The 26,802-nt window shown below is 39.8% G+C and overlaps 1 protein-coding gene across 16 annotated transcripts in view; it reads left to right on the top strand.

Moving 5' to 3' along the window:
* EBF1 (EBF transcription factor 1) overlaps positions 1–26,802 on the top strand; it is a 312,296-nt gene that overhangs the window by 175,663 nt on the left and 109,831 nt on the right. For 8 of the 16 annotated variants that reach the window (XM_083799058.1, XM_083799062.1, XM_083799055.1 and 5 more), the window contains 2 exons: positions 2,957–3,098; positions 24,657–24,790. In XM_083799058.1, the coding sequence (XP_083655184.1) occupies positions 2,957–3,098; positions 24,657–24,790 (276 nt within the window). The remainder of the gene's footprint in view (positions 1–2,956; positions 3,099–24,656; positions 24,791–26,802) is intronic. The other 8 variants (XM_083799060.1, XM_083799054.1, XM_083799050.1 and 5 more) reach the window with 3 other exon arrangements.

Raw genomic sequence — 26,802 nt, 5'->3', positions numbered from 1 at the left:
AACAGTTTCTCTTGGGGATTCCTTTTATAGTTTCTTCTGCTAACGACACTGAGGAACCACACCAATGTGGTCTCTTTGTAGTAAATCAAACTCAGGAGGCAGGTAGGAAGACACTGTTAAGTAATTCAAAATCTGTCACATCAAGAATTTTGGAAACCTGAGGGGGAAAAATCAAATATAGCTTTACTCCCATAAAAGTGACCTCACTAGGATTGTTTCCATGAGTTCTTCCCTAGAAATGTGCATGGATAGAGACAGCTACTTACATACGTGTCTTTCACAAGTCGGGGACCTGTCTTGCTATTATTACTCTTGAATTGTTAGTTTTTGGAATGCCTTTTCTAGAAATGTTCAAAAGTTTGGGTTCCAGCACAGGATTGATCAGCTTCAGTGGGCAATATGTATGTACCTATATGTTTTTTGGGTTGGGGGAAGTATTTGACATTGTAGTTGTTTTTATTAATTGCAATAGTATTAATTTTCTTAGCAGACCCATAGAAGAAGATAAGGGGGAGGTATAAATCATGGAGCTATGACAGGCAATGTCAGCTAAGGATTTGGCTCAAAATCCCAGTTGCAAAGAATTTACAATGGATGCAAGTGTACAAGTAAGATTGCAAACCCTGAGCCACTTACTATTAGATCATATTTTATTGAAAATATCATAAACTTTATTCTATCCCTCAGGAATGCAAAGGATAAATTACTTTTGAAATCCCTTTTGGAATTTTATATACAGGGCTTTTTTTAGATTTTTTTTATTTTTTTTTCTTTTTTCTGTAGTTTGATTTCAGAAGAACTTACCTACAGTACTTGGTGCTTTCTTTTTCCCAAATTTCCATCTGTAAGAGCTCTTGAATCATTTATTCTGTATTTTAATATCTTTCACTTATAACACAGACAAAAATCTACTGCCTGGAATGCCATTCTGAGGGATGGTTTTAAGATCCTTTAGATGTAAACTGTTCTCTTTTGTATTCCTCTTTTTAGAGACAAAACTTTGGGATTAGTTATAGGCATGTGAGCAACTTCACTTACTTTATATTTTTAAGCATTTTATAGGTGGTCAGAAGTAGGTGGAAAATATTTTGTTTAAATTTTTAAACTCAATTCAAGTGATGAAATTGAAATGTTGTAAGCGATCCTTTAAGTGTCCCCATTTGACCAACTTTGAGAGGCAGAAGCTTCCTGAGAGAGTTGAAGCAATGTTTGCCAATCCTTGTAAAGCATTTCACCTCTTCAGAGGCTAAAGCCTCTCAAAACCAAGAACAATTAAAGCAAGAGCCTTTCAGAGCGACTGGGGAATTCAGCAAAATAAATCAGAAATCCTCTGCCATGGCTCTGGAGGCTTGCCTCATTATAAGAGCAGATCTATTAGCCTCCTTGCCATTGTCTTTCATTTCTCAAGTGAGGTGATTCTAATTAAATTAATCTGCATGTCAATCTATCGGTGATCAATCAAAAGGGCTGAGGTCCCCCTTTGCGGCAGTGTGCTTGCGGCTGACAGGGGCTGATAATGGAGGAAGAAATAAACTGTCGAGCAAAGTTAATTAGTCAACATAATAGGTGGATTAAACAGGAGCTGCTGATTGCTGTTTCACATGTCGAAGCATGAGGTGGGAGCTGAAACTGCAATTAACAGACAATTATTATATTTGGTTGTAAGAGGTCGCATGAATAAACATATCTCTGTGGGTTTCAGTTTTTAATCCCTTTCCCTGTTTAATGTAAGGAGAAGTGTAGGTCATTTCTTCTGATTGTTTTAGTGGAAGTTCTCGAAGGCAGCGTGTACTCCTGGCAAACCAGCAGTCGGCTGAAGGCCAAACCCTTGGCTGGGGTAAAACCCCGATAATGATGTACTTGCTTGGGAAAAGGCTGTGGGAGGGGGCAGCTGAACAAAAGCCAGGGAGGCCGCAACATTGCACGGTTGGAGTGGGGTGGAAGGAGACCTGGGTTAGGAAGAAACCCCAGGTGATGATTTTGTGGCTCTGCTGGGAACTTGTCCTGCTCACCCCCCTGTCATTCCCTTCACTACAGATTGTGGCTCAGGTGCCCCAAGCCTGAACAGGGATTTCCTCTTGGATAGTGTCTGCTGAGCCTCAAGGTTCAGAGGTCCCTCGGGACCCCTCCAAGCAGTTGGGGCTCCTAAATCTTGACCCAACACTTACCCATTTGCTCCCCTCATACTGGCTCCTCTCCCACCCTGGGTTGCCCCCGGAGAGCAGAAGCATCAGACCCTGCCTCCAGGGCAGGGCTCCACAACCTCGCCTCAAACCAAGTCATAGGTGTTGACGTTGAGATAAATTAGGAAATACAAATAATGCTAACGCTGGTTGAATAGGTTTATGTTTTCCAGATCAAATCCCCACTGTCTAGCCTGCATGCATATACGAATGAACACACCTATTAGTACCCTCTGAGACAGAGCTCAGGAGAAACAACCTGTAGTCACTGTACCGAGCAGGGAGCAGTGTAGATGGCGGGAGGGAGGGAGGTGGAATGCAGCAACTGTAATTGCAACTTCACAAACTACACTTTTGTTTTCTTTTATTCTGAACTGATTCTCATTTGCAATGTCAACAGCTCTATCTACTTGAGCATGGAAACTGAAGGATAATTTAGGGTGAAACACAGCTGCCCTTGTACATACGGGAAAAATACTTAATAAAGATCCTCTTGTTAAAATGATGGTTAACAGTGTGCCGTCTGCCATGCAGCTACAAACTCTGCAATTTGACTTAAAACTGCATCAAAAGCTTTCGATGCCAAAGACCCACTCATCAATAGCGTCTCTTGTTAGATTTGTACAGCATAAGCACCAGTTATTATGTGAAATAGCTATGCAATTTTCTACAGCTCCCAGCTGTTATTTATTTAACTGAGTTTATTACACTCTGTGCTTAAAAAACATACATATGTATCTGAATGTTCCTCCATTTTGCTCTTGTGCTTGCAGGTTGTGGTGTCTACAACAGTCAATGTTGATGGCCATGTGTTGGCAGTGTCGGACAATATGTTTGTGCACAACAATTCTAAACATGGGCGGAGAGCTCGAAGACTCGATCCCTCGGAAGGTACGCCTTCTTATCTGGAACATGGTAGGCATATCATTTTCATTGGTTGGCATTGCTACTTTAAATGTGGATTTATTTGGTTTCTGTCTCTGACTACTGGTTTCAAATTGTTGTGTAACAATCATTCCCTTTGGGACTGGCCTCCAAGTGGAATTCTTCAACTAGGTCAGCACTAAGTGTAGTTAAATGACAAACTAGTAGACAAATATAGGTGCAGAATCTATTCTGTGTGTTTGTGAAGTACGGTGATTTTTTATTTATTTTTGGGTTGAGTCTGTTTGGTACCCAAAACTGACCTTTTCCAAATTGCCTTGATTTTTGACTGTGCATCTAAAGGATGTTGCATATTTTCTGAAGTGCTCAGCACCCAAATTTGGGATTGGATTACTATTATCTACAGATTGCAGGGCTCTCTAGGAGATCCAGCTGTTTCTTTGAATTGTTATAATGAAAGCAGAGCCCTTTTGGAAATCCATCTGCTTACTCAAGCCATGGACGAATGTTCTCTTCTGGCTCCAGCTGTGCCAGCTGAGGAAGTTGCTGTTCCTCGCATGCCACAGCTGCTGGCCTCTCCTCCCTGCTGGAGGCTAATCTCTACCATAGACATGCCAGCCAAGATAGTCTGATCGCTCCTTAATCTCCTTCAATTTAAAGTAGTCCATTTGAGTTTAACAGTTTCAGCAATAACTCTTTGCCAGTCTGGCTTATTTTGCTGAAATGTTTGAAGGAGAAATGGTGCAAGGCAATTTGGCTGGCTTGTTTGAAAGCACAGTGAACACCAGTAAGGGTGGAATGGGGGCTGTGACTGGGAGTAGCCTTGAGGATAGTAATCTTTTCCAGAAAATCAACTGGTCCTGGATGAGAATATCTGCTGGTGACTGTAGGTGCTTAAAATGGGAGTTGTTGAGTACAAATGCACATTGAAAAATCTGGATTTGATTAACATTTTGTTTTGCTCTTTGTCCTCAAAGTTGATGACTACTGCTGAAAATAAAACAAAACAACAAAACAAACACCAAAAACAGAGGGCATTTCACTCCCCTTTCCCCATTCCAGCTTGGTAGAAAAACTCTTTGTCTTCAAAGCTGTTTGTAATCCTAATTCAATAGGTGCTTGCTCCCTCTAAGAGATGTGTGCCCTCAGCCTCTATTGAAGTTGTTGAGTGTAGAAGGCTCTAGTCCTTTATGCTGGTTTGTTTCACAAATATTTGCCAAGGATCTGTTGAATAATTAAATAGATTTTTCCAAAGAGTTTGAAGAAACCAGATAAAATTTTCTCCAGGAAAGTGAATGCCACTCAGAAATAATGTTCAGTAGATATGTTAAAAGAAATTATTAATAGCGAGAAATGGGCAAATGTATGAATTTCTACTACTCAGTGGATTCCTGTGGAAATAGCTTTCTATTCTGTTCCTGCTTTCAAGCATCAGTCCTGCAAGCACTTATGCATATATTTAAGATTATGTGCACATATGGTCCTGTTGGGATCAATGAGGCTTCTTGTGTCAGTAAAGTTGAGGGTATTGATAAGTGTTTGCAGAATCAGGTCTGTAGTTCACACTTACTAACCTAAAATTCTTAGCTCAGCAGCGTTTCTCATTATATAAACATAACTTACATCTGTATTTATTTAGCTCCAACTTTTTATGTAGGCTATGAGCCATTTTCAGCTATAATTCATGTTATAGAATTTTTTTCATCCTGCCAACAACCTAATTTAATAAACAAACCACTGTCATAATTTTTTTTGCTGAATTTTTGTAAGGAATGTACGAACTCTGTCTTTATTAATTAGCAGGAGGCAGAACATTACAAAAGGAAACTTCACTCTGTGCAACTTTGTAATCTTTCCATTAAGTCTAGTCTTTCAAAAACCTCTAATGTTTAGCTTATATTCCAGCTAGTGTAGGATTTTTTTTCCCCATTGCAGTCTTCTCAGTGCATGCTTTTGGTCAAGGCAATACTTATTTTCTCATACTTATAAATGTTCCGATTTGTGTGCATGGTGTAATAGCATCCCATTTTACCACTCCTACTACCTGAAAGATTCTGCCAGCAAAAAGAAGCAAAAAAAGATAATACTATGCTTACGTATTTATACAAACTCTGGTTACTGTGCTACCATTAAAAGCTAACATCTGCAAACTATCTCCGTGTGTACATTTGGTGGGAAAGGTGATTTTTCTGATCTACTTTCTCCGACACCTCTTAAGCAACCTCATAAAGCCACCACTAATAAATTCTTACTTTTGAATGTAACCTCCATACTACAAAATTACACTTTTCCCAAAGGCTTGGTGGAGTCTTTCTTTTTAAGCTAAATCTTCTAATCCATCTCTCCAGGAATTCTATGCATATTTGTGTCCCAGGAGATGGCAAAATAAATAATAATAATGAAAAAAAATCCAGTAACTGTTTTAAATGTCAGTATTGAATGTCTAAAACACTTAACTGAGTGAAAAAAGTGGGCAAAGTCTCAACTGGGCTTAATGCTGTTGAATTCTGGGCAACCACCAAGAACTTTAGACCTGTTGGAGCAGATGAGAGTTTCCTTCACTGAAATTAATTTTCAGTTTTACTTTGAGTCTTAAAGTATATTATTATCCTCCTGGTTTTGCAATTTTTATCTTGAATAATATCTTCATGTGTAAGTAAAAAAGACTGCTTGTTTGTCTTTCCTCTTTCCAGCTTTCCTGGCTCCCTCAGGGGGAGGACAGATTGACCTGAACAGTATTTGTAAATGGTGAATCAGAAACTAACAGAGACATGGCTTGTTTGTCTCTGGTTTACTGCTCTGCTGAGCAACTTCTGGTCACAGGTTTTGAAATGCTGGAGTATGCCCTTGACCAAATGTATTTCCGTGCACTTTTCTAGATATTTGACTCTTTAAATCAGATACTTGATCACAATAGTGATGAATACCTGACTGTGAGAGGACTGAGACTGGGAAAGAGAGGGGATGTATGAAGAAGGTGTGCTGGTTGCCTAGTTTCATTAGATCATATCCAGTTTATTTTTCCTTCCAAAGCTGTGTTGGGACATGCTGCTCTTTAACATGGAGCTGCAGCTTAAGTGACATCTAAAAAAGCCTTTGGATGCCAAAAAGCTAGAAAGGAAGCTTTACCTGCTGAGCCACTCAGGAGACTAGTGTCTCCGCATTTGGGTTTTTACCATCTCATTAGCAGGTAGCCTGGATTATTTTTGGGACATGCAACACATCTCTATTTATATCTTGCTTGTCAGGCAGTAAAAGGAAAGTTCCATTTCATATCTCATATCTCTGAATATAACTAGGAACCTAGATCATGGTTTCATTTCCACACACTGTCCTCCTTGAAACCAGTGGGTTAAGAAGCTCATATTTCAAATACATATATCTATCTTTCAAGAGTAATAGCTGGCAAAGGCAAATTATTTCATGCATCTCTGTGTGGTATAAATAGGGTAAGCCACAGCAATCTGTGGTTTTCAGTAATTATCACTTTTTCATTCACAAATAGTTGGATCCTCACTTGTTTTATATTTATGGTAAACCAGAAGGCTGGTGTGGTTGACCTTTCTAAATTGTACACGTATATTAAGATATATAGTGAAGAGCCAATAGACCCCAACCAGTAGAATATGTTTCAGCTTGTAGTTCGTCCCAGGGTGTCAATTTTAAAAGCAAAATCTTTCCAATGCAATTTAAGTGACTAGCTTGTGGAAGAGGGAGTTCTGACAGGGTTTGCAACAACCCTTTTCAAGTTTACCAGCATGAAGTCCACTACTGCAGCTGTCTGCAAAGTTTTCAGTTATTACTGCAAAATAAAAAAAATAAAAAATCTTTTTCTCCCAAATCTCTGAATGGTTCTAAAAAAATGTAAAGCCAATTGCAGCATCAGTTTCTCTATTATTTTTCCTCACTGGCAGAATGCAATGCCCTCGAAAAATGATAGTCCCTGAGACCCTGTCAGTTTGCATGCTCTAACACTTTATTATCTAATGATCTAATATGCAACAAGGCAAAGAAGGGGGTGCTTATCACCCTGACAGGATGCCTAAGAAAAGTGACTAAATTACTTTATGTACCATTAGCGCTAGCTGCCACGGTGAACTCACTGTGAGCATTTATGCAAATATTCCTGAATACATTCAAGTGGCCTTGTCAGGAAGACGACTGACAAGCAGCTTAAATGCTTGTATTTTTTTTTTAAAGGGACGGTTTTATTTCTTTTACTTTTCCTTCCTCCTCCTCCTCTGTCGGAGAGCACCAAAGAACTAGGTGGTGCTGAGGTTTGGTGGTGATTTGGTTCTGAGTCAGCTCAACAGCAGCAAAAGAGAAAAGATTCACGGTAGAAAGAGAGACAAATTATGAGACATGGTGTCAGAATTTGAAGATGGAAGCAAAGACAAACATGATTTCTAAAGTAGTGTCCAGCCATTGTTTTAATATGAAATATATAGAGATCTTTATATGTATATGTTAGTGGCTGCCTTGTAGTAGAAATTATAGAATATAGCTGGATTATTTGGTCCTTATGTTACGGTACCTGAGGCTGTCAAGCTTTTGCTATATTGTTTTAGTTCATGATATTAATGAATGATTCAGACTATTTGCTACCTGCAGGTGCAAAACATCCCACAGTAAATGAAAAGTAGTAGTTTCTGTGCCTCAGGTGGGTACATCAGGTAGATCCTCTTGTCAGCAGTGGGGCATTTAAAGAGGTTTGCTTGCCAATCCTGCCCACCCAGTCAATCTGAGATCCCACAGACACCGCTGTGTGCATGTGCACAGATTTGCCACTAAGATTGCTAGGCTGTGCCTTAGTAGACTATATATTTTTTCTATTTTGGTTAATAAAAGGGAAAGCTTTTTCCCCATCTTATAAAGTATTTTGATTCAACCCAGAATGCCTTGGTGTTGCATGTGTCTGTGCTTGTTGAAGAAATTGTTAATATAAGAATAATGACTGAAGGCAAAAATATTAACAAGTTAAGAAAGAAGGTTAGTGTCCAAAATTTATTACATTTTGTCCCTCAGATGGTATAGGTCCAGCAAAGTCAAGGACTACTACATTCACAAACTGGTGCAGTTTAAACAAAGAAACTTTCATGTTTGTCTCATTGCATCTATGGGTGGAAGCACCTGTTATATCTTAGTGCCTCACTTAGGAATGTTTTCATGATTATGTGAAAAATATAAACACACAGGCTTTTTCTGCACCATATCATTCCATATAGAGGAATGCAGTTGGCTTGATTTATTATTTAGAAGGAAAATATTGAAAAAAAATATTAGGATCCTACCACTCTACTTGAGGGGATCTTGTATGTTATTCTGAGTTACGTCTGCTTTCTAATTTATTTTCTATGAGGGAAGAGTACCTAGGGTTGTTGGACATCTCTATGCATACACAAGGGAAAAAATGTGACTTTCAGAACATTGCACAACATGGATAGTAATAACAGTAAGTGAGCCTTGATATACTGAAGGATTGCAAAACTTCAAGCTGGAAATCATTTTCTTTACTTTTGCCAAGTTGTCTTTCTCATATCAGTTCTTTCATAAATGCAGTGACTCATAAATTCAGGCAATTTTTTTTACATAATGGCTTGCTATGTCTTCTTGGAGCTTGACCTCACTAAGTGTATAATATTAACCTCTTCACTGCCCTGTGGCCTTACTGTATGTTTCTAATATAAGCGAACACATCAGGGGTGGATTACTCCAGTATGTGTACTCAGATGGAGGTAGAGTCCCTCCGAAGAGACAAAACATGTCCAGAAAGTTAAGGTGCTACACTTTAGAAAATCTCTAAGTAAATAAAGACTACAATATGACCTCAGCAATATTTTACCTCCAGAGACGATTGAAACAAATGCCAAAACTGTGGCAGATTCTCTGTAGTTTGCCAATATTAATCCAGGACCTGGTCTCTTCCTAAATGGTATACATCAGGTCAGGGAAAGGTTATGGGCTTGAGTAATTCCTCGCCCAGGAACTGCTGGATGAGGTTTTCTGGCTGGTGCTATGCAGGATGCCAGGTTGTGTGATTGTAATGGTCCCTTCAGGAGTGAAAACACTATCCTTCAGGTTAGCAAAACACAGCAGAGCTCTGATTCACACGGCTCCAAAATGTGTTCACTAAATTACGCCCCACTGAATTGTGCTGATGATTTTTGTAATCTTCACCAGAGCTGAGTAGCTGCCTGCAGGCCTGTACCCCTGCTTCTTCTTTGGCCATTACTGAGAATTTCACAAGAACTGGGTGGGTGGGAGGGTGGAGCTACCCTTCTCCCAGCCAGTCACGTCAAACAGAAAGCAGAAAATCTTCTGTTTCTATTTGTCTAGGTCATAAATCAGTCATTAAGGAGAGGTGCTTAAAAGTTTAGAATATCTGGTTGCAGCAATTTTGATGCTTCAAAATTTATTTTTAGTCTGAAGCTAAATGAAAACAAGATTTAAACAATTTCTTGGGAGGCATATTTTTGATGGTTGATTTGGGAAGGAGATTCCAGAACTTCACTTCTGCCATTAGGCTGCAAGTGTTTAATGAAGTTGGAGTTTTGAGCTTGTGATAATTTTCATCATTCAGGCATTATTTCATAACATGTATGTACTAACACTCCTGCTGCCATGTCACAGGAGACTTAAGAGAGACCATCTGAAGTATTTTAATCTTTAAGAAAAAGAGTTGGTTTTATGTAATGGCCATGGAAATGTCTCCTGAAAAGTCAAGTTTGGGTACTCAAGTTACCATAGTTAGAAAGAATTCCTGCTTGACAGTCACTCATTAGAGATCACATCTAATTGAAAAAAAAAAAAAAAAAAACCGAAAAAAAAAACCAGAAGCAGGAGACACCTTAATTTTAAACAGATAAGGTGTGGCAGTTTCTACCCATGAGCAGGTGCCCTTTATGTTTTTCAAACGCATAAAAAATAAAACAGCCCTTCCCCCAGAATATCTAAATGATGTCACGCTGTGATATGTTGTTACCCTCTATTGTTATGAGAATGTCATGAATTCATGGAAAAATAGTACCTGGATGAAGATAGAATGCATTTTGTGAATTTCCCAGAGGAGCTTTCAGAAGTGTGCTCCCAAAATTACAAAAAAGAAGAAAACACGGGGAAAACTGGCATTATAATTTGATAGAGATTTGTGTAAAAATATGTTTTGTTACAGCAAAACAGACTGATAAGAGAGAAAAGTTCAGATGGAAATTTTCCAATCACCATGAGAGTTGACTCGTATTTGTAGAGCTGGCCCAACTGCTTTCTGAAGGTTTGAGGTTTTCCTCCAGACCTCAGAGGAATTGGAGTACGGTAATGCATGTAGAAAAACCTTAGCTGCTCTGTTTGGCAGAAACTTCACAGCTAGCAATACAGGAGAACATTCAGTAGCACTCAAATAGGCAATGAATATTCATAGATAATGAGCATTCATTACATTTCAATTTGCTTTGCTGGCCACCATGTCACTAATACAATGGCATCATAGGAGAGAAGAATGACATTAGGATTAGAGAAATGTTTGCTAGATGTCGCACCGTATGGCAGTGAAGTTTTGCCAAACGTTGTTTTTCTAATCTTCCAAAATGTGCACACCAGTAAATTACAAAACATTATGTTACTGTAATATGGTTAATATTATTTCTAAACAAATTACTCCGACTTAATGTTTTTGTTGTATATGTATGTAATGTTTTATTATGTTGGGCAAAATTTTTTTTCACTTCAGTCCCCTACTGATATGGGCAGAGTACAAAGGAGAGGATTTTGTGAATTGCGATTTGTAAACAAAGGCCAGGAACTTGTGATGTTTTGAGGATTTGTCTGAAAAAGGTCACGATTATCAAAGACCAGTGTTCACAGAACTTTGCCAGTATCTGGACACTTCCAAATCTTTCACACTAGGTATACCCCAGTATTTGAACAGGCCAAAGCAATCAGTGATGTTGAGAGGATTCTGTTCCCATTATATCCAAAGCTATCAATCAGTTGAGTGCTGACAGTCTAAGGATTTAAATTTTGTGTATTTGAAAATTTTCCACCAAATTGTCACGTGGAATATTCTGGTTAGAAAACTTCACAAATAATGAACTCAGTGTTTTTGCATCTCAGGTTGCATGTCTTCTCGTTGAACTGAGAGAAGACCAGTGTGAGCATTTAAGTCTCTCGCTTCCATCGCAGGGTGCCTGCTGAGAGTTTCACCAGCAAAATGAGTATTTCACAAAGTTCCTCCACATTCAAGGAAATGAGTTAATAGCATAAACTAGGAAACTGATGCAGAAAATGGAACCCACCAGGGTGGGAAGTTTGGAATGGTTATTCTAATCTGGGTTGCCATCTGAAAATTATTAATGTTAGTAATAAAGAATAAAAATAAACTACTAATAATTAATATTGGAATGGAGACAAGCTTTGTGTTTGGCCCAAATCCAGAATACAAGAGTTTCAGGAGTGCCTAGCATTGGGAAAAGTGTGCTTTCATTAAAGCCAGTGGTACAACTTCATAAAGTGTTTCTGAAAATCTCAGCCCAAACTGTTTGCTGAGCATAACCAGAAAGCTCTGCGTGTCACAATTAGTCCTTTCTGTTTCCCACCTTCATTCCATGAATTTATAGTTCACTTTGTGACAAAACAAATCCTTAGTGTGAAAGTGACTGTAATATAAGCAATACTGGTTTATGACCTCATTGAGTGAAGTGGGTAGGGTTAGGAAGTTTATTAAAAAGATTAAAAAGTTTTATGAAAAACTTCTCTAAAGTTTAGCAGTTTGACTTTATTTCTCAAAAGTACTTTATACAATTAGATCTGCAAGTTAAGGTGCAAGGGGCACTGTGAGATGCTCGACAAGATGCAGTCCTTCATAACGTGGGTGTTAGGACTTTCTAAACTTCTGCTCTGTTTTTGTGGGTCAGAAGGTCACCCCAAAATGTAGGTACCCCAAAGCAATCATTTGGAACTTTCTTGGACATAAAGTCAAACTCAAAGCGCCAAAGTGCCTAAAGCTGCATTTAGGTGTTTAGTGGGATTGGAATCACTGGAGAGCTGGATGCTTCCAAAACTCTCATCCCAAATACTTTTAAAGTGTGTATTTTTTAGTGTACTACCACTAAGTGTCTGTTAACAATAGAAGGAAATTCAGAATTAATTATTTTTGGTAAATACCTTTTCATTATTTCTTTGTGGCAACTCTCTCAGAGGTTCTGTACTTACCCCATACAAGAGCAAAACGTTTTTCCCACAGAGGTCCCTGTTTGTGCTGTGCAGTGGCAGCAGGCTTGCTAAATCTCCCCTGCTGTTGGGGACTGCACGTACAGCTCGTGTTGCTGTTTGCTGAAAACCCGGTCCTGCATATGGAATTCATAGGTTTGGTGTTATCTGATCCACGCTGAAAGGGAAGGCCAGAACGTGGAGGTAAATTGCAGGCCTGACCACAGAGCTGCTTGTCTTCCAAACTGCGGCTTTAGTTTGCGGGCTGGGGTTTGAGGTCACAGCGCTCTGCAGCAGCACATTCAGGTGAGAGCGTTGCTCAACTTCCAGGCCTATTTGAGGGTGTGAAGGGGCAAAAATACAGTATCTGATCAGATACGGCCCTTCATAGCACTGAAAGGTAAAGCAACTCTGGTTAGGAGCCCTTTGGGGAAAAATACGTCTGCTTCTTGTGCAGCAGAAAACCTTCCAAGGGTTATGACCTTGGGGGTGATTGTGGGTACTGCCTTTTTATCCAGCTGTGCATCTGAGAGGACAGAGTTGTCTGCTGGAAAGCCTGAAGCCAGGTGCCTGGTCAATATCAGCTGCCAAATATTTCTTACAGGCTTACTTCTAGCTGCTTCCTACCTCTGGTATTACGGTTTCATCTTGCTGTGGTCCCTTGGTGCTTTTGGGAGCCAAGGGGGAGCTCCCGGGTCTCCAGAAGTCCAGAGGTGACTGCCCATTTCTGCCCATTGTATAAAGGAAAGGAGATCCTAATTTAGGCAGCCTGACTCAGCCAGAGCTGGAGTCTGGCTTTTTACATGCTGCAATGTCTGAAGTAGGTGGTCTGAATATGGCCCTAAATAAATAAATATAAACATAGCTTGACTTTATCAGACACATTGAAAGAACAACTTCTCTAAGCGTTTGTAGGCTTGAGTCCAAAGTACTCCCTCCTCAGATTTTCAGCATGCTGGTTTTATGTGGTGTCATTGCTGGACAGATACTATGAACTATAAATATATTTTTATGCTGGTGTTTTTGCAAGTAAAGCCTAAATGGCTGGGAGGGGGAGCTTGACCCTGCATTCAGTGCAACACAAAGAACAGAGGAGGAAACGGTCTGAAAGACACTGCACAGGAGAGACAAGGGGGTCTCAGTCTTTGCAGCGCAGAGAGGGATTCTGCTTGAAATTCAGTTCAGGTTACCTTTTCTCCATCTCTGTCCCGCTGCCATCGCAAACATGGGCTGAGCATATATTGCATTCCTGAAGCAAACCTCCCAAATAACAACAACAACAGTAACAAAAAATTTGTTTATTTTTCTTATCCATCCTTCCCACCCCGGGTAGTCATTGCTTTGTAGTACATTTCTGGCCAGAACAGCAATTTAGTGAAGCCTTCTGACCATTGCGATGCTTTTCTTACAGAAAAGCCGGATTCCCTACCTTTTCCTTTGGCCCAGGGCCTGGAAACCTGAGGCCATCCATCGGACCTGGGTCTCTCGGTTGGCAGCTCCGCCTAACCTGTCACAGAGACAGCCTGAGCACAGTTTTTGCACATGATGAATATGGATCTTTGCTGCATCTGGCAGGCTGCAACAATGAATGCAGAAGACTGTCATTAATAGATAATAAAAGCAGAAAGCAACAGTAATGGGAATAAGCTTTTCTTTACTGGGACTGATTATTACTTTTATGTTCCTGGCCTGTGAGTGGATCGAGGCACAAATAACAGCTACCAACGCTGTGTGCACGCATGTGTTTCGTTGTTGGCTGTTTTTTAATCTGGAATATTTAACCATGATATCTTCAAAGTGCAATTGTGTCATACATTCTCATACACTAATAGATTTCAAAGATGAAGAGCCTTGCTGCTTTATATTTAGTCATGCCTTCATCTATAAATTTATGGCAATACTATGGTTTAATGAATTGAACAAGTCCCAGAACAACAACAGAAATGCTTTTTTGTTTGAATTTAGATATTGCGTACTTTGTTCTTCAAACAAATAATAAAACCAATATGTTTCTTTAGTGGTAAACTTCAGGCTAACTTCATCTCACATTACTAATCAAGTACTCAAGGATATGTTTGTGCATACACATGTGTGTGTGTGTATGGTGAACAGGCGCTTTCAGTCTTGGTGCTAAACATAGGCTGAAAATTCGTATTCTGATAGCGATAGGCAAACCTCCGAGAACAGATGGAGCAGAGTTCAGCACAAAGGTTTAATCCTATCAGGATGATTCCTGTATGGCCATCTGGATAATCCGGCGCACAAATTCAGCGCCTGTTAAAAATACGTCGTAGGCCAAGATTAGCATCAGAGATTTTCCACTAGACTTGTTTGTATTTGACTTTATGATTCTTAGGCTCCAGAAAATTGCATTAGGGAGCAGCCTGTGATTTGTGAGAGAAATCAGATGAGGAATAAGGACTCTTAGGGTACTTGAATTTTCCTCGAAGAAACTGGATTACTGGCACTCCCTGTCCCTGCCACAACTGCTTTGTGTTTCTACACGGGTTGTTCTGTTTCTGAAAGACGATTACTGCAAGCTCTCTGTTGTGGGCAGACTTTCTCAATTCTGCTGAACAAAGAGACTTCAGCTAGAAACTAATTTTAGTCAGGGCTCCTGGTTTTGTCCACATGAAATAAGTCGTTTGTTGTAGAATCCATCTCAGGTGAACTTCTTACTGTTGTGCTGTGTAACATAGCAGGGGTCTTGTAACAGATTTGGGGAGGTAGATTAAAGTTTAATCAGTGCTAGTATTTAGTTTGGGGTAGTGACGATTTAGATTTAGATTGAACTCCATGTTTCATCTAGTTAATTTCTGTGCGTTGCAGAGCATCTTTGACTAAGTCTTGCCAGTGTGGCCGTAACATGCCAGTGTACATCTGAACATCAAGACTTGCTGTTGTCCTCGGGACGCTGAGATTTTTACACCTTGCAGGGACTAGATGATGTGACTTCAGAACTTTTGTCTAGGCCTGTGTTCTGCCTCTAGAAAGATTTGCTGTGAGAGATTTACAGTTTTGATAAGGAAATTAAAAAAGAGAATTTTCCCCAGTTTGCTTGCTATAGCCCTCATTCAATCCCTGCATCATCAAAAAATAGAGTAAGTGGAACCGGGGTAGTGGTTAAACAAAGCATAAATTTGGAAATAGTGCCCACTTGCTCTTCTGTTAGATTGGGATTCAGCAAAACAGTAAACCATAGGGTTAACATTAAGCAAATGACTGGTCCTGTCCTATAAAATGCTTCGCTGGTTCAGGACCCCAATTAGCAGCGTTGAAGGACCAGGCAGTTAAATAGGGTTTGGGGTATGTGAGCTATGTGGTGATATGTTTGTTTTGACAAACTTTTAGGGTTGATTTATATTACACATTTTGGGCTTCCATTCGCAAGGTTGGCTTCATCCTCACCCAGAAATTGCATCAGTGCGACTATTTTTAAACTTTAGTGCACTTAAACAGATGCAGTCTCCTTTCTGGACATGTTTATTGTTTTTAAAATAGTCATATTGGCTTAGCAGAGCCCTGTAATTTTATCAGCGGAAGTTAAATCAATAGGAAGCAGTTGAAAGTGAAACAGGGGAGGCATACAGGATTTTTTCATTGTTTTACTAATGTAACTTTTAAAGCCCAACTTCAGATAAAGCACCGCAATCTTGTGTGTATATCACACCTTAGCCCTCTGCATGCTACTGCTTTCAGTGTCCTGTCTTTTAGAAACAAACACTGTTCCTGCATCTTTGTGAGTGACTCCTCTGCACCTTGGATGGAGAAGGAGTGAGGAAAAGGAGGTGCAATAATCTGGGGGCTCGTCATGAAGCATTTCTCTCACCTGGGGATAGAACGTGCCTCTGCATCCTGAGAGGGGAGTGTGCACTGCAGCAGTCACTGGGCTGCCGCTTGGGTCTGAGCAAACTTGCCCCCATTTGAGGAGATGGAAGCACTGCCAGTGTTTTGTATACCCTATGTGATACTTTTGGATGTACTGTTTCTCCTTCTGAGCCTGTGTGTTTATCCCTGGCACAACCGGGCTGCCCAGGGTACCAGACAGTGTGTCAGCCCTAGAGCTGGAGCGAGTAGCTGCGTCGGTTCAGGCAGAGTACTATGCTTGGTCGAGGGCAGACACAACCAGTCTTTTGTGACCGACTCAAAATAATAATCTTCTAACTTTGGGGTAAAAATAATGAATGCAAAAAATATAGTTTTAAACCTACTTGAAATTTCCTTTTCTTCTTTTAAAATAAATTTTGAAATGCAAATCTTATTCTGAAATATAAAGTCAGAAGAGTCCATTGAAAATATCACAGTAAAATTGTTAGGCTTCTTGAAATATATACATAGCATATATATTTCAATAGTAACTGCATATATATTATTAATATATGTATATATTTTGGTCATAGCTATATATTGAATTTAACCAAATTTTCAAGTGTTTTTGCAACCTTATGTTTTTCTTGGTGAATTTATTATTTGCCAAAGATGATTGAGCTTTCTTTTGGAGGTCAATTTTTACTGAGTTGCAGCGAGGTAAGGACTCTTACTGCTTTATTCATTTTTGGAAAGCAGGAAGTACCTCCAAAAGTCAAAACCAACCAACCAACCCCCCAAAACTTCCTCTGTGATGTGAAGGGGTTTAAAAAAAAGAATGAACATGCATTTCTTGCAGTCACATAGAGATTACAGCTATTATTTTTTATGGAAATGTTTTAAGTAAAATGCATAGCATGTTTGGGAATTTTTTGCAACAGATCTCTCATTATTCAGATTTGTGTCCTTTCACCGTGTAATAGTGTTTCAGACAGCTATCAACAACTGAAAGCTTTGGATATCCTTAAGGAAAGAGAAACACAGAGGACTCAGTGAAATGTAACTTTGGTATTTGAGGCATCAGCAAGGATGAAAGAGAAGCACTGGCTTAGGTATTGATTGTAGGTGGAATATTATGCCAGGTAATTTACATTTTCAATTCCCATTAATGAGAACTCAGCATCCAAACGGTTAGGCAGAAAATCACAGCCGATACCTTTAATTTCACTACTTGAAAACAGAAACAAAGGGAAACTTCCCTCCCTTCCCCCAGTCTGGAGGGATTGCACGACGCATGTATTTTTGGTTCGGTGCAGACGTCATGAAGTACCAGGGGGAGGTTTCCATTTTTGGCTGGGTGTTGTAATCTTTACAGCTTGTAAACGGTAAGTCCCAAATATTGAGATGCTGTAGAGTAGGGAGCTGGGAAGGGGTGGTGGGGCATTACATCCTCATGCCTGTGTTGCATAAAGCTGCATGAGTTATCTCCTTGAGAGGGAAACCTCTGTTACCCTGTTTCCTGCACAGCAGCTGCTTATCGTCAGGAGAGAATAGGAGAGAGAGCAGGCTGTGATATGAAAAAGGAAAGCAGGAAGATCATCACTTTACTAAGATAAACAGCAAATGCATTGTTTAGCTTGAGAGTGAAGATTTAATGCTCTGGTACAATATGTAAAAAACTTGCCACATTCCCTTTCCCTGAAGTTAGCCTATGACTAACCCTTTGGGCTGGTCCTGCAGACATTTCCCATCCAGGCTGGTTTGGTAAACTTCAGTTCAGTTGCTTTCAATTGCTTGTGCTGGATACGACTCCAGCAACGCCTCGTCACAACGGCATGGTACAATTGCATCAGCACAGAAACTTTTTAGGGTTCACTCTTTTTCAGCATGCTTGAAGGATGTACTCCAGTGCACATCTTTGGCTCCAGAGTGCCATGGGCAAAGAATTTAGGTTCAGGTCATTCCTGGACACTTCCCTCCTCAGAGGTGCAAGCTCTGCATGATTTCAATGGCTATGGGCTACCTGTAGGTGGATCTACACAAGATGATACAGGAAAGCTTTAGAAATCCCGGAGTTAGCACTGGGTTGCTGCTTTATCCGTTTGATTCTCTGAAATGCTGAGTAGTCATAGCCTGTCAGTTCCTGAAATCGGTAGATTGACATTAGTATTTCTGCTATTAGCTCTTGTACAAAGTTGAATGAGCTCTGGACTGCATGGGGTGGTCTACATGTAACCTAAGTGTCTTTTGAAATGGGAAAACCCATTTTCATATACATTACATAGCTCTTGGCAGCATTGTGCAAAGCACTGCCCAACTATCTGAAAAAAATCATGTTCCTTATTCTGCAACTTTTTCAGCTGGGTTTTTAAGTGCTTACTTAAGTGGTTTGTTGAATTGCAACTTGAATAGTCATCGTTTTGAGTGCTTAATACTGATTTTTCTTGATGCTCTGAAAATTGTTAGCCTGGCAAAAGTGTTTAACAGGTTGCAGGGTCAGACCCTTAATCTGTGGCACATTTATATAGTTAGCCTGGAATTGGGTTTTACCCAAGGAAAAAAAAGAAAATTAAGTTAAACTCCAAATATTTTCAGTACTTCCTCTAAGATATAAATTCACTCTTTCTCTGAAATCCCAATTTTGACTGGCTTTATGCAGCTCTCCTTGTGTGTCACAATACTCTAAAAGAGAAGAAAAATAAAAGCATGTACCCCATCATTTAAACTCCTGTTGTGATGCAGCAACTGTTGTCAGAGCCTCATCTGTGGAATAATGGAGAATGAAACCACACTTTGTGATAAAAACTGCAGGCGAGGTCATTCTTACAGTCACTAGCACAAACTGGATATTAATCATAGTGCAAATACATTTCAGAAGCTGAATAAGAGCAGTCCCAGAGTCCTGCTGATAGCCGTGCATCCCACTAATTCACCTCGGTGAAAATGTACCTCTAAGCTCAATTAACCCCTATTCCAAGGCCACCCATAAACTTTGTGGTAAATATGTTTTTTTTCCCCCTGCCTCTGCTTTCTATCAATGGAATAGATCATTTCTGTTGGGGGATAAAATGCTCTCTGCTTATAAACGCGGGTCCCTCATTAAGAATAGGAGAGGTCCAGGGTGTGTTTGTAAGGGACTTGTATCAGCAGCTCATTGATTCTGCAGCTTTGGATGTTCGATGCTCCTGAGGGCATCTGCTGCTGCTTCTGTCTCCAGTTGCTATTTGAGGCAGGTAGAAATGCCCAGGAGGCAGACGGATGGCGATGTTGGGGGGAGAGGGATTTCCTCCTGCAATCGCCTGCACACAAGTTGGTTGTTAAACATGTGCAGGAAGCTACGAGGAGACGTTAGTGCTGTTGTTTTGTTATTATTATTGTTATTAGTATTATTAGTACCATTATTATTCTCCCTTCTAAGCATTGTTCAGAGGCAAATTGGAAATGTGGTAATTAGGCCCTGGCTGGTAGTGTAGTATTAGTGTCCTGAGCCAAAGTTCAACGCCCTGAAATGAAATTTAAACCAATTAATCTGTTAGATTTTTATCGCTTGTCCGTGTTTTCTCAGCAATTCCCTCAGCACGCGGCCTTTGATCAACTCTCATACAAAAGCTAAAATGTGTGCCTGCTGCTAGCAAGATGGGGCTGACATTAACATGGCACTCATAAAACAATCAGAGCAGTGAAGCCCTCAAACAGACAGGGCATAGTAATATTTAATAAAAGCGCACACATAATCTTCAGAATTAGCATTTTGTGCCTTGCAGTACCTTTGGGAGAAGAGCTTTTATTTGTGGAGTGATCATTATTATAACAAAGAAGAGCTACCTAATAATTTCCACTTTAACTCTGCAATATGCCACAAGCATTTCTGAACCATTATGCTAAACTGTGGCGGGGTAATCATTTTATTGTCACAGTTTGAAGGAAGAAAAATCCCCTGTATATGGGTAGCTAGGGGAGCAGGGGAACACTGGAACACGCTGGTGCATACACACAGCAAAAAACTTCCTTTTAGCTACCCATGTGCTGAAGTTGGTACCTAGCATACTTTGTATGGATGACGGCAAGATTTTAACAGCATATATGCTAAGGAAAGATGAAGATTTCAGAAGGACATTGTTCTTCTTGAAATTCATTAAAAATACTTTTGCTCATAAATCCGTAAAATTTATTGATAGAGACCTTAGCTTTGAAGTCAGAAGCAAAATTCCCATTGGTTTCCATAAGTTTGGGACTTCTCCCTCTAAAATCTATGTCGGTTAACTCAAACCACGGAAGCAGCGCAATAAAATATGTCAGATGTTAACACCGAGTTGTCTTGATATTATGCAAAGGAGAGCAGCTCATTAAGGCTCATAACTGCTAGGCCATTCCAGCAGGTGGAGGATGTGGCCGCATCACCTTCAGCGAGGAGCTGCAGGTTGGAGGGGTAATAGTTTTTCTTTAGTCCAAGAGAATTTGGAAAACATACAGTGAATATGGTTTAGTAAACCCAGGCAACAGAGAGTTTCTTTAAATCTTATCTGATAGTTACCAAACTCTTTTGTTTCCAGTTATAGTTAGATTCCAACTGTTCATTAAAAAGAAGAAAAAAAAAGTTTATATATGTAAGAATGCGTATTTATTACATTTTATTATAATTCTTCTCTGGACTGTCTGTGAAAGTCTGTCTGTGTTATCAATAATGTTTAGTTCATTGCCTTTATTTGAAGTGGCCTAAAGTCTTTCACTGCATTTTTTTTTTTTTTTTTTTAAATAAATGATGCTTTGGTGTTACAGAAAGGCACCTAAAGTGATAATATTTTGAAACAATTTTTTTTTTGTCTTGAAAATGTTAAAAAGTGTAATAGCTAATTTCAGATAAAAATTTTGGAGCCTTGCATGCTGAGGAAAAAAAAAAAAAAAAAGTTCTGTGCTTTGGTTTCTCTTGTGACCATAACAAAATGTGAAAAAATTAAGGTCTCCAATGAAAAGATTATTCTGCCTAGCTCTGTTTTCCTAGGGTTGCACAGAAGTAAACACCTTCCAGACTGCACTTTGAAAGGTGCCAAATGATTAACAGAAGAACTATGAAGAGCCGAGGGCCTGAGCTGGCCAGACATGTGTACCAGGGGCGTAAACAGAGCTGAGGTCAGAGCACTGCCCCCTCCCAGTGTCACCTCTGGTAGTGCTGGCAACCGGGACCCGATTCTTCCATCATCCTTCCTGGTGCTCCAAGAAAAGGGCCTGGGAAGCACAAAGGTTTAGCAAGACCAATGTCCCAAACAACACTGGTTGTCACAAAGATGTCATTGTGTAAACATGTTTTGTGCCTCCAAAAACAGGTAGCAGTCTGGGTGCCTCCGTCAGCGTGTCTCCTTGGGCGTCACTAGGATGCAGCCATCGGAGCGGCTTCCCTTGCGGGGCAGCACCTTCATGCAGCCCTTCCAGTCTTTACAGAGATTTGCATTTTAAGATAAAAGGGGGAGCTGTGTGGGGAAAGCTGGGAACTCCCCCTGGGTTTTTGTGTCAGTCTCAAGGGAAAATAACACCCTGAATTTTGGGGGGAGCACACAGCACTCTCCTTGCTTCTCAGGTAGTGCCTTTCTTATTAAACTACCAAGTCCTGACTTTGTCTCCTCAGAGGAGATGTCCTGGGACATTGCCAGCAGTTTCACTGAGGTGCATTTGCTTTATATTTAAATAAAATTACACGTGTGCGTGGTTGTCTTGACTTGGTGAGTGAGCATATCCCATTGAAAAGCCCACAGCCCCAATTCAGCACAGGGACCTGAGCATCTGCTTGAAGACCCACTGGTCGTGATGGGACTTGGCACAGATTTGATATTAAACACGTACACGTATAAAAGATCAGGTTCGAATACACAAACAACACATGGGGTGCAGCATCTTGCACTCAGTAGTGCAGTGTAGGTACTGCAAAGAACATTGCAGGATGAGCAGCAAGACCTTTAGGGGGGACCTGCAACTGTAAAACAGTATTTTGCATTCATTTTAAAGATAAATTGAATCTATAATTTTGAAGCCTGCATATGTTTTCTGTTAATGGCTTATGGTCTCAAACAGCTTTTATTCACTGGTATTTAGGAAAGAAATGTTGCCTATACTCTTTAAGAAAAGTAGCTTGTTCTCTAACACATGGGAAACTGATTATCTTTGGGTTTTATTGTGGTGTGTGTGTCCACAATCAACTGGAAATACTGGAAAGGGTGTAATTTGGAAGTGATTTTATTTTTTATTTACGAAAAGCTTTGATTCTATGAAAGGCCTAGATGGCATTTTGAAAAGCTGCTTTCACTGTAAATCCATTGCTGTGAAAGGAAAGCATTTGGTTTGGACTTTGCAATGGTTTTATGTACAGTTTTATGCAAGTAACTTGAATCCAAATTAAACATATTGAAGTTACTTCTGTGTGTGCGCTGCATTTTCATGATGGCAATGTTAGGATGTTTCTTTTGTTAGCTCATGTAAAAGTTAACGGCTGTGCTCTGCCAAGTTTGAAGCAGAGTAGTGATTTTTTTGTGTGTGTTTGTGTTTTTCGCTGGAGCTGGCATCCCCATCAGCTTAAGTAGTGGAAAACTTTGTGCCTGACACTTACAACCTTTTGTAGGTAGGAACAGGGTCTGTTTGCTCACTGCACATGCTCTCCATCACTGTAGCAGTGCCCACAGAAACGCTTGCTGTTCAGGGTGACTCAACAGCTCCCTTTCCAGCTCGCTCCTGCTCCCCAGCTTCGTGCCCGCCTGTCCTGCCCAGGGGCTTGAAGGAAGCTTCTCACCAGCCTCACTGATTCTTGCCATCAGCTCAACCAGCCAGAACTTCATTAAATAATCATAAAGATGCACAGTATCTCTTAAACATTTTGTTGCTGGAGCATTTTAAAGCAGACTTCTGTGAATTTCTTAATTTACTGTCTTTACATTTAGAGGAAAGCAGAACAAGGGCTGTGCCACCATGCAACCACGTTAAGTAATTCATGGGTGCAAGGGTGTTTCCCTGGGTTGTGCTCATGTGCGGGTGGCTTTCACACCCCTGTTTTCCTAGCAAGTCCTTACCCGATAAAGTACCTGAGTGCTCTCCCTTGGGTATGTCAGCAAATACTCAGCGTTACAAGCCAAATAAGCAGCTCAGACAGCCTTTTGACCAAGTGGCAATGGACAACCAAATGCCAGCAACCTTACAAGAGGTATATATGCAGATATTTATATGTAGCTAATGAAGTCCTGCTGATTGACACCTGAATGACATTGCAAGCCTCAGAGCAGGCAATGGCACAGCCCTTCTTGTGTTTTCAGTGGATCCAGCCTCTTTTGTGAGCGGAGGCATAGGTTCACAGCTAAAGGAAAGTATCAGTCTTTTCAACATTGAGGCTGACGGATGGAGTTTTGTTGCTCCTTAAGGTATCCGTTTCTTGTAGCTAATGAAATTGTGGAGATACCCTTTTTACTTAAAGCAGTACCTAATGGCACAGTGTCATATTTCTCCCTCCTGCAGTTTTAGCAAGGAGAAGTGGGTGGTATTTGAGTTGGAATTACTTGTTTTCATCAACCTGTAAGGCCAACCTGAGACTTGACAGCTGAGAATCATCCAGGGCTTTTTGGCTTATTCAGATTGTTTTTACAGTAGTGTTATTCTACCGAATTCAAGACAGTTAAATTATGATGTATTCCAATATTGCAGAGGAGAATAAGTCTGTGGATGTTTATATTGCCCTATCCCACCAATATATAAAGTTGACAATGCTCCTGCTTACATATGCTTAATACAGATGATCTTACACCTAGATTTGAGTTTACTGGTTTGAGTTCTGCTTGAGTTTTCAACATCCCCTCAGGAGGCACTTAATACATATGATGCCAAGAAAGTGGCTAATGAAAGTGGGAACAGACTCTATGAATAAGGCAAAATACATTGCACACATTTCTTAATTATCCAGTAGATGCAACATAACCAGAGTGACTAGGTGGCAGGGTTGTGGTTTATTTTATTTTATTTATTTATTTATTTATTTTTTTTTATTTGTAGTTGCTAAAGCATTTAGCAGGGCAGGGTGGTTTAATACTAGAATAAACTGGATCTCATTGCAAAAGACTTAAAGAAATACTGAAGGTTACACCCTTTGTTATTTAGCCAATATTTTCCATAATATTTATGGGAGTTTCCCTGAGTAATTTAGGTTATGATGAATAATAAAGCAAGCTCACTGGAGGTTGTTTTATTAACTCAGGTATTCCGCATTTCATGTAGAATAAAGATAGGGCCTGGATTTGTTCTAATTTTCAATTGATCTCTGCCTATTATGCTATGATTTTTTGTTGTTCTTGATGTAGGCTTAAAGTGTGTGTGTGCGTTTTTATGCGGATAACAAAACTAAACAAATTAATTGATTAAAAAAATGCTTTCAAAGATACAGTTTGAGGTCATGCACATGTACTAGAAAGAACACGATTGCTGAAATCTTTGTGTTAGTAAGGGGAGAAAATGAAAGCTCCTTTTATTTTATTTTTCTCAAGTCTTCTATCATTAAAATCTGGTTCTAACAGCAGAATACTTCTCTTTTTCATGTGTGTTGAAAAGCAGCTACACCATGTATCAAAGCCATCAGTCCAAGTGAAGGATGGACTACAGGAGGTGCCACTGTCATCATCATAGGAGACAATTTCTTTGATGGGTTACAGGTCATATTCGGCACCATGCTGGTTTGGAGTGAGGTAGGTGTTGTCTGAACGGTAATGTCTAATAGCTTTGTCTAGCTTATAGCTAGCCTGTCCTTTTTCTATGCCACATGCTAAATCAGCAACAAATTTTTAGATGTGAATCCTTTCCTCATTCAGTTTTATGAAAATAATTAGTCAAATTTACCTGTGGCAGCAGTACATTATAGCCAGGGGATTTCCATCTCCTCTCAATGGCCCAGAATTTAGCTCAGTGTCTTTTACTCTAAGAAAAGGAAAGGATAAATGACTGAATAATTCTGCATTTAGCACTACAATAGCTAAGGGCCAACAGGAGACAAGCGTTTAGGCCCTATTTTCTAGGGAAACTGGCTACTTGTAGCTGCAGCTAAATGAGGTGGAGGCTGCAGAAATTCAGCACCTTTGAATAAAATGTATGAATAAAAGTATGGGTGCTTGGTGTAAGTACTAGCCACATAATTGCAGCTGAATATACAGTCTTGTATCCACAGTGGAAAATACAGACTTACCATATCTAGTGAGCTCTTCTATAGTTTCAGAGTAACCCATTTTGTTTGTTCGCTTGTTTCTCTTTTTTTTTTTTTTTCTTTTCTTTCTGTTGCTGTTTCTCCCAGCTTCCTAAATCCTCTCTTCTCCTGGAACATTATTAAACATGGAGTCTGATATTCCCCCACAGCCTGTGGAATATTAAATCCCAGGCAGCACCACCTAAATGGCCAGTTCCAGTATGCAGGACAAAGTTCCCACTGGCTTCCCTAGCATGGAAAGGCAGCTCAAAAGAAAGGTTCAAGTGTTGCCTTTATGGCTTTCCAAAAGGATATGGGAAGTTTTATAAGAAATTGTTATATTCAGGAGTTTAGTACTAAAATAAACAAGCTAACAGACAAACCAGAATTTCCAAACTAGCTTACCTAATGACATTTCATCTTCTGATCTTTTGCCTTATATCTTATACCAAATCAATATTATAGTTTAATTCATATCCAGTGCATTCTCCCTACTGATTCTGTTGCACATATGGCAGCTTTTTTTTTTTTTCTTTCCATATGAAGAGTATCCTCTAATGTCCTTCATAGGCTTCACTGCTCTCTCTGTCTCTCTCATTCTTCCACTTGAGGACAAGTGTGGATGAAAGGGCATTCCAGAAAAGGAGATATTTTAAATGAGCCCTATTCTGAAGCCCTTATGTGATCATGAAAGTGCCCCCTGGGTCCAGTGTAAGCATTTTGTGTGTTAGGATTGAAGCCATTATGGCTACAGACATTTAAAAAGGAAAGGTGAAGAGGCTGGGAGGAAATTGCTCTGGTTTTGGTACTGCAGAATTGGATCTTTCATTATAAATCTTGATTCTATTTATTAGTGGAAGCCTTTAATTGGCAGTTTCTAACCTCAGGTAAGTGAGAGCTGGTAAAAATATTGTTGACGATGGTCACAAGTCCTTGCCATAAAATTAATAACGTTAGAGGGGCTCCAGATCAAAGTCTGTGTTTGCTGTGAATGCTATAATGGGCTGCGAGTAGGCTTTGACTCCAAACTGTTTCACTGTCTCTCCCTTAAAGAATTGCTTCTCGGTTTCATAACCTATTGGAGCGATAGAAAGTCTATAGGGGAAAATAAATTACTTCTAAAAGAAGGAGACAAACATAGTAAACAAGCGCAGAAAGGCATGAGCTGAGTGATCCCTAAATAACAGTGATCTATAAATAATTCAAATTACACATACAAGCCACATACAAAATTTGTTCATTTGCCTTCCCATGTCTAAAAATGTCTGGCACGTTTTTGATACTCAGGAAGAATATTTTTGTTTTACTTTAATAGAGTGTAGAATTGAACTACTGATTTCTGAAATTCAGTACAATTTCAAACCTGGAGCAGGTTCACCCAAAGCTGCCAGTCAGGCCTGGTTTTGAGCAAACCTGGGCAAATTATTTTGTAATTGAATTCAAGAAGAACTCTCAATTTCATCCTGTTGTTTCCCTAAGCTGCAAAAAATCCAAAACAAAACTAGACAGCAGGAAACTAAA

The sequence above is a fragment of the Anser anser genome (genome assembly GCF_964211835.1).
Source record: "Anser anser genome assembly, chromosome: 14".
Classification (NCBI taxonomy): Eukaryota; Metazoa; Chordata; class Aves; order Anseriformes; family Anatidae; genus Anser; species Anser anser.
The sequence above is the reverse complement of the archived record's forward strand: the minus strand, read 5'-3'. Positions and strand labels throughout refer to the sequence as shown.